Source organism: Lagopus muta, chromosome 1 (genome assembly GCF_023343835.1).
Source record: "Lagopus muta isolate bLagMut1 chromosome 1, bLagMut1 primary, whole genome shotgun sequence".
Lineage (NCBI taxonomy): Eukaryota > Metazoa > Chordata > Aves > Galliformes > Phasianidae > Lagopus > Lagopus muta.
This window is the reverse complement of record NC_064433.1, coordinates 134,001,019-134,014,063: the sequence shown is the minus strand read 5'-3', so window position 1 is coordinate 134,014,063 and position 13,045 is coordinate 134,001,019. Positions and strand designations below refer to the sequence as shown.

General features: G+C 37.1%; 1 protein-coding gene across 1 annotated transcript in view; it reads left to right on the top strand.

The window, feature by feature from the left end:
- Window positions 1–13,045, top strand: part of TGFBRAP1 (transforming growth factor beta receptor associated protein 1) — a 33,607-nt gene that overhangs the window by 8,448 nt on the left and 12,114 nt on the right. Inside the window, exons 3-6 of the mRNA XM_048932459.1 lie at window positions 1,293–1,487; window positions 2,559–2,713; window positions 8,191–8,273; window positions 12,460–12,801. Of these exons, the coding sequence (XP_048788416.1) occupies window positions 1,293–1,487; window positions 2,559–2,713; window positions 8,191–8,273; window positions 12,460–12,801 (775 nt within the window). The remainder of the gene's footprint in view (window positions 1–1,292; window positions 1,488–2,558; window positions 2,714–8,190; window positions 8,274–12,459; window positions 12,802–13,045) is intronic.

The following is a 13,045-nucleotide window of genomic DNA, read 5'->3' as shown; positions in this document are numbered from 1 at the left end:
TGTGTTATAAATACATTAAAAAATAAAATAAAAAAAATCTACAGCCATATGTTTTGTTCACTTTTTTTGGGGTCAGGGAGGGAGAGGTGTTAGATTTTTGTCTGTTTATTTCCCTTCAGGGTGGCACTGCTACCCAGCTACCCTTACTTCACCCTTGCCTCGTTATTCTCTGTTTGGAAGAGCTTTTGTAAATTGAATAACATAATCTTTTAATCTCCTTTATCCTTTAGAACTCAGGCTCATTCTACCAGCTGCCAAATGGCTCATTCCTGCTGAAGAGCAATATTCATAGGCATGTCTTTTTAGTGGAGTGAGAATTCTGTGATATTAAGTGGTACGTGTTCATGTTTATAACAGAAATTTACATGATGCTCAGTTGTCAAAGAATTATTGAACAACATCTGCAAGTCTAGACTGGAATTTTCCATCAGTTGATAGTAGAAAAGTCTCAGAAAGTAGAATTGGTGAATACTGAGTACAAGAAATGGAAGCAAAGCCTTATGATCCAAAAGCAAGTCATACTTTTAAGCTAGGAGAAGGAAGAACAGAACAGACAGGAAGAAAGGACAATAGCAGCAAAAAAATACATATTAACTGAAAGTACTGGGTTTAATATCATTGATTTGATAAGACAGCATAGGTATCTTTGGATATTAAAGATGTTTTTAATCTGTGTTTGGCTTAAGTAAAGATATGCTTTATATGTTTGAATATTTTTTTAAGAGGTTTGAAAAACTGACACCTTTCAGGAAGTGGCTTTTGTATAGGAACTCTAATCTCATTCTGTGAAAATTTAGGCATGGCAAAGTGGAGAAGTGAAGCACTGCATACGGACTGGCGTGCTCTTTGGGCATATGATGCTGCAAGGACCAAATACGCCTTTATTGCAGGATAGGTCGGTTGTGCAGATCTGCAGCTCTTACTAAGACCATATTGTTTGAATATCCAACCTCATTAAATATTTATGAGTTTGAACAGCATGTCATAATTGTTAAAGATACTTTTATGAAAATAACTGGGTTATGGATTAGTTGCTTTTTCAGTATTTTCTCTTTTCATTCATTCAGTCAACTTTTCATTCATTTTGGTATTTGTTTCTGTGGGTGCTGGATAAAGAAGAACTTCAAACTGAACAAGCCAACAGGTTTGTAAGATTCAGGGAGGTGTGACGTGCTGCCATTGTGCCATCTGATGCTGCATCTGTTCTTCTAAGACCTATACCTTGTTATCAATACTGGTGGGGGGAAATGCTCTTCAATTAGTGTGAGCCTCAGGCTTCTTTCTTTTTGTAGGCATGTTTGCAACTGTAGATGGCATTTCGCAGCGTGCTCCTGTGCACTGGTCGGAGAACGTGATTGGAGCAGCTTTGTGCTTTCCCTATGTGGTTGCTTTGGATGAGGATTTCATTACAGTGCACAGCATGTTGGACCAGCAGCAAAAGCAAACCCTGCCATTTAAAGAAGGTCATATTCTACAGGATTTTGAAGGTACTAAAGAATTGTTTTTGGTTTTTTTTTTTGTACCAGTAATTCTGGAACAATCACCACTGTGAGCGTAGTCACTTCATTTGTTGGTTTTTGAGGGTTTTTTTTTTTTAAAACAAATATCTATCAAGTGTGTGAACTATTGTAACTTCTTAGCAAATATTTTTTGTCATTTAGGTTCCTGCAGGCTGTGATAGGAAAAAATCATCATCTAGGATTCAGTGCTTCCACCAATATGTTGAATGTACTTTATTCAAGTTAGTTGTTGAATAGGAGTGTGTGAGCCTAGAGTTTTTTCTTGTAACTTGATACTGTTCTTTGAAAGAAACTAAAGATGTTACAAGTCTGTAATTGTGGGCTGCAGATAGATGTCCACTTGTTCTCTTGGCAAAGTTTACGTATCTTAAAATTGTTCTTTTGGATGCCTTTCCAAAACAGCTGATAAAGCTTCATAGAATTATAGAATGGCCAAGGTGAAAAGGACCTCAAAGTTTCAACCCCCCTTCCACAGACAGGGTTGCCAGCCACTAGACCTGCAGAAGTAGGTATTTTATAACAAGTTGTTAAACACAAATACACTTTTTTTTTTTTAAATGATCTAGCCTTCAATTACAGACTAGCTATGCAATATATTTCATACTTGTTTTGTTTTTATTCTTTTCCCTAGAGAGCTACAAACCCTACTACTATGAATTGCATGTTACTTTTTACTTTTTGAGTACAGCTGTACAATTTCCTAATGCAAGCATGAGGAAAATAGGCTTGCTGTTAAAAGTCTGTTCTCTTGAATCTAATTTTAAAGTGATGACCTGTATGACTTAGTTCTACAGAAGTGAAATATAATCAGCTTCATTTACTCAGAGCGGGACAAAATCTGCTATAAATAAGTTTATTAGCTTGGAGTGCAAATTACTGGTGAACTGTGCTATCTGGGGAATACAGTAACAGCAAAGATAAGTTTTAAAACTTTAACCCTGTTTAGATTCTTATATCATAAATGTTAAAGCCTATTTCTGAAATACTGCTCTTTTTTTCTGAAAAAGAGTGTAAAATCAATGTCTGTGTGTTCTCCAGGAAAAGTGATTGTTGCTACTAATAAGGGTGTGTATATCTTGGTACCGCTGCCTTTGGAAAAGCAGATTCAGGATCTTCTAGCTAGCCACAGAGTGGAAGAAGCCCTTGTTCTAGCAAAAGGAGCTCGAAGGAATATTCCAAAAGAGAAATTTCAGGTCTGTCATTACTTGAATTTTCATGATAATGTAAGTTTACAGTGGAACCATGTATGCCAGTGGCCAAATGATCACTGGGTAGGATGGGCGAGGAATTTGCATTGAAGAGGAATCTACTAATACCTTGTAGTATTTCAGCCTGGAGAAACAAATGTGCTACTGAATTGATTTGTGTTGTTAACAGCTGTGACGTTTGCAGCACTGAGTGTGGCTGTTCTGCTGGTTTTTGCTATTCTTTTTTCCCCCTTGTTCGTAACTTAAAACCAGAAAATTGGTGACAGGGAAGGAAACATTGCAGTGCATGCTGTAGCTCTCTGTTCACTTGTTAGATATTATTGCTGTTTAAAAAAAAGTATGCTTTATTTCCATTCAGAGGTGTTTTGTTTTTTTGTTTTTTTTTTTGTTTTTTTATTAGGCATTCTCACTGTGTCTTAAACTCCATAATATACAACTTTAAAAACTGTTGTAGGAAGTTCATAACAAACACATTCTACTTCCAGACTTGGACTGGTATATAACAGAATGGTTAAGATTTCCGTGGAGTAAAAGCATCTCAGTAGCTTTTTATTTAGTGTTAGAGATTTGTACTCATTTCCTTCTCCCTCTGGTTTATTTTATAATACACATGCTTCAGAATTTACTCCTATCTCTGATCTGGAGTCTGAAACTTAGATAAACATGAAATCTCTTGTAATATAAAGAAATAATCAGTTTATTCTGGAGCAATATTTTTGGAAGTGAACTTGAAACGATTCACCAAGTATGTGATTGGATGTTTGATGGTTTCTTTCCTTTTGATCTATAATCCACATGAAATCTATATGTGGAGCAGAAATTAATATTTTCTATTTTTTTCTAGGTACTTTGGGGTGTTACACTGCCATCAAAATGGCATCTGTTGCATTACTTTGAGTTTGCTTAGAATACATTGAAATTTTGGTACCTGACTCTGGAAATTTTAAAACTGCAGTGGACCAAAATGAATTCAGTCTATCAGGAAATATTTTAATTTTAAAAACTTTGTAATTTTGTTCATGGCATAACATGTAAATGTTGTTCAAGGCCCTTGGAAAGAAATCATTAAATGAAATGAAAATTCAAAGAGCATTACTTTGATCCATAATTCCTCTGAGTGGCTGGGAGATTTCAGAATGTAAAAATTTTGGCAGAAGACTGTTTCCATGTTTCCCCCCTTTACTTCCCCCTTACTGTCTGCAAGTACTTGAAAAGTACTGAAGTACCGGAAAATATCTCAGCGAATTCAGAATTCAGTTTGCAGTTTGTTTTAACGTCTAACTTTTCCTTTGCAATCTAAAGAGGCAAACTAAATTCCTGCTATGAGGACAGAACACATGATTCTGTCTTCTGTGTATTTTTTACACCTCTAATTTTCCAGCTATTTCCAGTTTATGAGGGTTTAGTATGAGAGATTTCTCCACAGATTAACTGCAACTCCCTGTATAAAATTCATGATTAATTCCTCTGAGGTTTTCATACTTTTAGGGGTTTTCTACTTTTAGAATAAGTTACCTTCTATTTACTAGTGCCTTATGTGCATTTGTATGTATGCCTTACTTCCCCAAATTACTGTTTCCAAGAATGTCATTAAGTTCTTTCTGACTTTGTGTTTTCAAGTGTATTCAATTACTTTTGGTCAATGCTATGGCTGAAAAGCAAAAAATTTACATTATAAGCAAAACCTCTTGAAGTTTTGAATTCTAAATACAGACTGATGTTAACTGCAGCTTAAATTGATGAAGCCTCCCATTGACTTGTTAAAATGGTTCAACTTAAATTCTTTGTTGACATGTTAGTCCAATTTTTCGGAATGCATCAGTAGCTGGAAATGGGACGTGTTGAGCTTGCTTTCCAATGTGTCTCTAATAATTAATGCTGTCATTACAGTTTTGGTACAAGCACATCAGTCATTCCTTTACTGTAGTCTCCCATAATATAAGCCTGACAGAGTACATCCAAATCACACGCTTCACATGCATCTCTTGCGTCGTTTCCTGGGCATTCTTTAATTGGTCAGATCATCTCTCTCTCTTCTAAGTCCTATCTAATAAATATCTTCAGGTATCTATTTTCCAGGCTTCTCTGATTCTTGTATAGCTGACATTCAAGGCCTTAATTCACCATTTTATACTAGCAGGAGTAGGAAAATGAAAGTATTGGATTAAGATGCTTGATCCAGCAGCTGTAATTTATCCATACAGAAGGGTGATTGCAGTTGTTTGATACAATTAGTATACTGCCTTCATTTTCAATAAGCTGTTTTATCTTTCCCAGTTTGGAATGGCTTTTGCCATTGCATATGTGACTTGAACTCAGTCAAGGGAGCTATTGAGGACATAAGATTTTTTTCTGAAGTTCAATACTGCCTTGTTGTTGCATGCATACACAGTTGCACACTTTCTCTATTTACATCTACGTAAATATATATGTATATATGCCAATAATGCAGAATGATATTTGGGTTGAAACAGTAAAGTACTGCATTCTCAAAATTATTTGTACAGCAAATGCTTAGTTTATGGTAAGAAGATCATGCATTAGCAGCTCCAACATTATTTAGCACGTGCTCCTGCATACTGCATATTTCTGTTATATTACATTAAAATGTCTTTGAGCATCAAGAATTATCATTAAGTAAAAACTGCAAAGCAAGAGAGGTGCAAGGGAGATGGCTTTGCTGGCTATCATTTTTGGTAGAAGAATAGAAAGGCCTTTCTACCATGCTACCATGAAATGACTGAACACTACTTATTAATTTTTCAGGACAGCTGAAGTTTGCAGAAATCATGGTTGATGGTAGTGAAGACCTTGGTTAGATTGACACACCTCTTGCATAGGTATCTCTTTTTTTGCCTCTCATTTCTCTCTAGTTTCAAAAAACTTGTTAACTGCACACAAACCTGATGAAAACTGAGGTAACTTTCTAGAAAAAAATCTTTTTGGCAATCTTGTTGAGAATTCTGATAATCCTAGAAAGGCTTTTCCAAGCTGCTGGTAGAATTAAGGCTTTGCTATAGCTAATGTGGCTTCAGCAGTCAGCTTTGTTTACTAGTGCTTTTTCAGATACTAATTAATAAAACTCTTAATTCATGTTTCTGTAAGTAAACTTTTGTTCTTGCTATTTTTTTTTTAATATGAATTCAGTCAACAGTATAGAATTTGCCTAAGGCACTTCGAGTCCTGTGGTTGTTATGCTGGGGCAGTAAGTAATGTCTTGAATTCTGGCAGACTGTAACTTAACATGTTTTTAAATGTGCCAATTACACAATTAGTCTAGGACTCAGGATCACTTCTGTATCATAAACAAAAATGAGCTGTTTGTAGTTGGTACGTAGATCTACCTTATTTTTCAAAACTCTGCATAATATTGTCATATTTTCCAGATGTATTGCTTCCATAATCTTGCGGCATTTTAATGTGTAATGCTTACCTTGTTGGGTGAAAATCAACCAGAATACTCCATATCTTTTAAGTGTATATTTTAAAGTTGTAGAAGCATCTGCTTGGAGATGTCCACTGAAATTGGATAACAAAGGAATGAGTGAAGATACATTAGTGAAAGTGAATACCACTTAATCAGTTTTAAATTTAAAGCTGATTTCTTAGGCCTACACTTAAACTGTCAACAAGCTCTTGTGAAGATTGCTGTAAAGAGTAAGCTGTACAGTTAAGGCAGCGCCTTCAGTGTGTTAGATCAATGCAAACTTAACTCTAATATTCTAATTCCTAATGTGTAAAATTAGTGGTCCATTGACTGGAAAAATTGAAAATGGATTTCCAAAAACCCCTAACTTTAATGTTGGTTTCTCTAGCAGCTTGATCAGTGTTTGTTCTTTGGCCCTCCCTAGCAAGCCTGAGGTCAGATTTTGAAGGTTTTTGGCACAGTAAGATGTGGGTTGAAATCCTTTACCAGCACCTATCTGCGTCCTCAGGTGGTTACCAGACAGCTATTCATAAGCTCACAGATTTCAATTCACTGGTATAGTAACACAATTGTAAATCTAAGATATTTGGAGTTTTTTTTATGTATGCATTATCGTCTGAGGTAGTTTTACTTGATTGCTCTAATTAAGTTCCCTTTTATCATAGCATTTGTCTGAGAAGATGTGCCAGATAACATGTCCCTTTATTTACCCTTCTACCCCCAACACTGGGGAGGCAAGAAAAGTCTCAGCACTCTACAAATCAGTAGTTGTAATGGTTCATTGATGATCAAGGATAAGTATTTCCTTAGGATAATCCATTAGTAGTGTATGCACAAACTAAATGGACTTAAGCCAAGAATTTCTCTTGGTACATCCACAGTCTTTAATCAAGATGAAAAATCAGTGGTTGGAATATCAGTCTACCCTGCTTGAAGTATGCCTGAATTGTGTGCCTGAATGGATTGGAATTTCTCTGGTTGTTCTCACTGAAAATGGAACTCTTGTTCATAACTGCATTCGTACTTGGCTTGATGTCAGAAAACTGCATATTCATGATAAAGTTGAAGGGTAAAGTTGAGAGCATGTGGAAGTGGCTAGCTGTATTCACAAAGCACTTGTGCTGTCTCAAGTGGTGGATATTTTGCATATCACAGTTGAGGTTCCTTTCAGTAATTTTCTTTTTGCCATTGGAAATATTTGAGCTACATTTAATCTAATGATAACCAATTCACCATTCAGATTCAAAAAACCAAAAAATACCATTTTAGTATTTAAAGCAGAGTTGCTCTTTTTGTAGTGATTTTTTTTTTTCTTCTGTAAACTCTTTGTTTCTGTCTAGGCATGATCGTAACAACAAAACTGTAACACATTGCTTTCCTTGTGCTTTTACTTATGCTTTCCTTTTAAAGCATATTTTGTGTACATTTCATGATGTATTCTATATTTGATAAATTGAACTGCTTTAAAAGTATCTGTTAATTAAAAACAACAGCAACAACAGAAATCTGTCAGAAAATCAGAAATATCGTTATCAAGTGGGAAGGAGGCTGTGAAAATCACCAGCAAGGTGGCAGGAGAAGTGTGGTCAGAAGAGGAGAAAGTTGGCTGTGTGTGTTCAGCTGGGACCCTTGAGTTGTTGTTTTTTTTGTCTGGTGAATTACAGGAACATTAAAGATAACCATTGGCCATTTGTAAATACCATGAACTTGAGGCAGGTCAGACTGGTGTTAGATGAGCCAGTGTTTGAGTAAGAAACCCTGAATTTGCTATTTGTGGATTTGTTTTCAGTACGTTTTTGTGGATAGTGTTGTGTTTACACACATCTGTGAATGTAACTCAGCCTGGGCAGCAGATTCAGAGTATATGTGGGTACATACAATTTAATATCATGATATTATTTTCACGTGTTACTTAATGGTTCCAGTTGGAAGTCATGTATTCAGTGTCTTTATGATGTACTTGTTACAGCTCTGACTGGCATCATGTGAATAACTCCTTAGAAATGTAATAGTTTTTCCCCCTTCTCTTTTATAGGTAATGTACAAACGAATTTTGCAGCAAGCAGGTTTTATACAGTTTGCACAGCTTCAGTTCCTTGAAGCAAAAGAACTCTTCAGGTAATTGTGTGACAAGAAACGTAGTAACTTATCTTTAAATAAGGGGTTAGCATAACTGGCTTTAAAAACACTTGGTCTCCTGAGTGTTTTTTGAAATCGCATGTGATAAAATGACTTGCTTAGGGGAAAATGCAGAGTAAGATTGAAACAGCTTTGTATTTCAAGAGTTAATGCAACTGTTTGGTGTTTTGGTTTTGGTTTTTTTTCTTGTATGCTAATGTCCAGCAGTGTTAAGGTTTCTGTAATTCTATAATCTGATTCTGAATTCTCTAATTCTGTAATCTGACTGTGTGTTGGTAGTAGACTTCTACATTGTAGGAAAAAGAGTTGCTCTTGGATTAATGGAAATGTTTCTAGGAAAGTGAACCTTTGGGAGAAGTTACTACTAGACAAGGAATTCTGCATTTTCTCTCCAGTATAGCAGGATAATGGGAAACACGGGGCTTGAATGGGCAGTGTGTACAGAGTGGAAACTGGAGAATGACAAAAAAGACCTGAACAGCATTTGAGCAATTTGGTTTGGCCCTGTCTGTACCCCTGTCTGTATTACCTTGTAATTTTTGGCAATAGTAAGCAACTTACAGTTTCCCTCCCTGTGATCTTCCAAACACTGGAACTAAATCTTTGCTGTCTCGTGTATCTTAAGCGGAATTAAAAGGTCTATGAAGTAAAGAATCCTTTACAAAATTTCCACTAAACTTTTCCACATTGATTTCCAGCAGACTTCTTTTTACTGTGGCCGGCTGTGATAAAATGGTTTGAGGTTGAACTAGCTGTAATGTTTATTCCTTGTCTAGGTGTGTTAGGTGTGTGTGGCCAGGATTCTATAGCAGTGCAGCTATCTTGACTATGGTTTGTCCCTTCAACCTCAACTCTTTTATTCCTTTACCCAAAATTCCTGTCATTGATTGCCTGCAGTCTATTCGTGCTCACAGTGATTTAAAGGTCTTTAATAGCAATGAAAAAGAGGAAGTGTGTCCTGCAGAGAGCTCTGGCACCTTGTGAGTGGAAGGGAGATGGAACAGCCCAGTTCAGTTATGCAGCACCTATCCAGCTGATGGTCCATCTGACAAGCAAGTTTCAGTAATTCAGTTTCAGTGTTGTGCAAGCTCCTTTATAGAAAAGCTGTTTCATGAGAAAACTTTCTGTCTGAGCATGAATTTTGAAGCTGGGTCAGCATCCCAGAGCGTTCCTTTCTCTCAAAGTTGCAACTCCAAAGTAGAACAGCTTTTCATGAACTGATAAAATCTTTGTGGTGAGGAGAAAACAAAAATAAGTATCACTTCTCACTATCTACACATGTGTGTGTATGTGTCCATATATTTGGATGACTCTTATAGAATGCAGTTTCCCTGATGATGATTATTATTTTTTTTCAACCATGGCCATCATACCTAGTCCAAGTAATTGATATTTTTATTGATATTTGTAGGAAAAATGATAAGTGACAGTCTATGCAAATACTCCCCTATCTGCATGTATTGCTCTGCAGGTGGTGTAAGTTGGTGTTAGTCAGAAATAATTTATTTTAAAATGCTGAAGGGCCACTTAATGTATGTCTGAGGAAGAGGTGATTTAGCAGTGAAACAGTAGCAGCAGAAGCTTCAAGAGACTGGTCAGGTGTGGATCTGCTGCTGGCCAAATTTGTAGCCAGATCAGCTCGTTTCTCAGGAAACATCTATGAGTTACAGATTAAACAGGAAATAATTGCATTGGATTAAATCTCATTTTCTTATATCAGTAATCCTTGATTAACCTTATCAAAATAGTTATCTTATTCTTAAAGTCATAGTTCTTAGAGGCTGAAACTTTTAAGAGGAATACTTTCCTACTAAGTTCCTTTTGGTTATGCTGATGCTTCCAAGTACTGACTAACATTGACAAAAAGGAAGGAAGTGGTAGCTGGATTTAAACTCTAATAGTTAAACAGAGGGAGGGAAGATTTTCTTTTCTTTAGTTGAAACTTTTAACCTTAAAATGAACTGTCACCACAGGACTTGTTTGGTTTGACAGGCTGTTACTGCTAGCATCATATTATCCACTATAACCTACAAATTAACCTACATGTTGTTAACATTGGGGATTGCTATAACATAGGCTATTGCTGAATTCATCATAATGGGTGAGGTCGCCATAATGTGGATCTAAGAATTTCGAAACCAAATGCAAAACCCAGAAAGAGGAATTAAAAGGAAATTTCAACTGCAGGAATCAGCAGAGTAGATGTGGACATTTCTCTTATTAGAAGCTGCCCTTTCTAGTGTAGAGATTGAGCTTTTTTGGCAGTAGTGTGTGAATCATTTCGTTCAGCGCCAGACTGGATGTGGCTCTGGGCAGCCTGGTCTGGTGGTTGGCGACCCTGCACTTAGCAGGGGGGTTGAAACTAGATGATCTTTGAGATCCTTTTCAACCCAGCCCATTCTATGGTTCTATACATATGTATGATTCTATAAAGCCTCTCTTTACAGGAAGGCTCCCTATGTTCAAATTCTGTAATTTTCTCTTACTGATGTTGCTGTTTCCATGCTTTGCAGGCTCTAGGCTCTGAAACAAGATGTTTGCTTACTGCTCTTAAATTCCTTGCTATTGCTGCTGTCTCCCAGAATTTTACTCTTCTGGTACAGATTCATTAGCCTATGGACATCCTTAAATCATACTTTTCAAGTTCTAAGTAGTTGTTAACAGTGTGGTGTCTCTTACTGGTTCATGTTTTCTGAATGGTTTGGGGATCATTTCTTTGGCCAGAAGTGAACAACTTGGAGCATGCCTTCAGCACTTCAATTACTTCAGAACAATAGATGAGAGGTTAACCTATTTCGTAGACTCACTGAACAGCAGAATGGTTGAGGTTGGAAGGGACCTTAGGAGGTTCCTGCTCAAGCGAAGACCACTGAGAACAGATTGCCCAGATCTTTATGTGGAAAGACAATGATAGGATAAGGGGGAATGGCTTTAAACTGAAAGAAGGGTGACTAATATTAGATACTAGGGAGAGGATCTTTACTCACAGGGTGGTGAGGTACTGGCACAGCTGCCCAGAGAAGCTGTGGTGCCCCATCCCTGCTCAAGGCCAGATAGGATGGGACCCTGGGCTGCCTGAGCTGGTGAGGGGCAGCCCTGCCCATGGCAGGAGATGGGGATGGCTGGGCTATGGGGTTCTTCCAACCTAAGTCATTCTGTAATTCTGTGATCATTCACAGTTATTGCCAATGGATTGAAAAAAATTATTCCTGCTCCATTTAGTTCCATGGTTATAACTAGTTTCCTTTTAGAATTTTCCAGTCAGTTTTGTGAATGGGAAAGTCTTCCTGAGGCTGACTATTGTATAGATATAGATAAAAACATCTTAAGTTTTGTTTGTGGAGAAGAAAAAAATAAACAGGGTTTCTTCTGGCGAACTTGAAGTTCATTTTTATTTTTTTCGACAACAGTATCTTCTGCCTTTCAGGAAAGCTAGTCTCTGAAGGTGAGTTCTGAATAGTGAATTGACAGAGAAATAAAATATAAATCTTGATTTCTTATTGCTCTTCTAAAACGAAGCCTTGCAGGCATTATCATTCTAAGTGTGAAAATCAGGGAGATATTTGCCACATTTGGACCAAATTCTGATGTTATTCTTTCGTAAGATTGTCTTTTCCATTGCTTGAGGACTTTCTTGGATGTGGTAGAGAAAACCTGTATAGGGTAACATACTTGTGTTATGGTGTGCAACATTCACACAGTCTTTTTGGCTTTCCTACAACCTTTTACTGCTTGTTGTTTGGTTTGGTTTTTTGTTTTGGTTTGTTTTTTTTTGCCTCTGTCAGGTGTATTATTGATGAAGTTTAGGACAGTCCCAGGAACTTGTCCCAGTCCCTGAAGCTGTTGAGATGATTTTTTTTGGTTGGTTTTTTTTTTGGTATGCCACCAAACAGCTGTAGTATATCAAAAGCAAAAGACTGGACAGTCTCTGAATTCTCAGAAATCTAGTGGAGATACAAAAGAAATACAAAAATATCAAGAATAAAATTCCAAATTTGTTCTGATACTTGCTTTGACGCAGAAGGCAATAACTTCCAGAAACCGATGACCTGTTGGTGTCCTGCCTCCAAGCATATGTGCACACATGCCCAGAATGTTATTTTTTTGTGCCTATGTATACTTTTTCTTTCTTTTTGCTTCATCTAGTTTGACACTGTAATTGCAGAAGCGGCCAGCTTGATGTCCGGGAGCTGATCTCTCTCTACCCCTTCCTGTTGCCTACTTCCTCTTCATTTATACGGTCTCATCCTCCACTGCATGAGTATGCTGACCTAAACCAGCTGACCCAAGGGGACCAGGAGAAGATGATAAAATGCAAACGATTTCTCATGAGTTACTTGAATGAAGTCCGCAGCACTGAGGTTGCAAATGGCTACAAGGAGGATATTGACACGGCTTTGCTCAAGTTATATGCAGAGGCAAATCATGAAAGCCTGCTGGATCTGCTGGTTTCAGAGAACTTTTGTCTTCTAACAGATAGCGCTGCGTGGCTGGAGAAGCACAAAAAGTGAGTGGATTTTTTGAGTATGGCACCCTTGAGACCAGCAAGAAAAATGCTTGACCTAAAAAGCTGTTGAATTCTAGAGTGATGTATTTCTGACTTAATGTACAAAAGCCAATTTGGTCTGACTTGTAAAAGTCCCCAAACTTGGGGAGGAAGGCCTTAACTGACAATCAAAGGTAAAGATACCTGATGGAATACAGAGTTTTCCCCTTGAAACTATGTCCAGTGCAAAAATGAGTATTGGTAT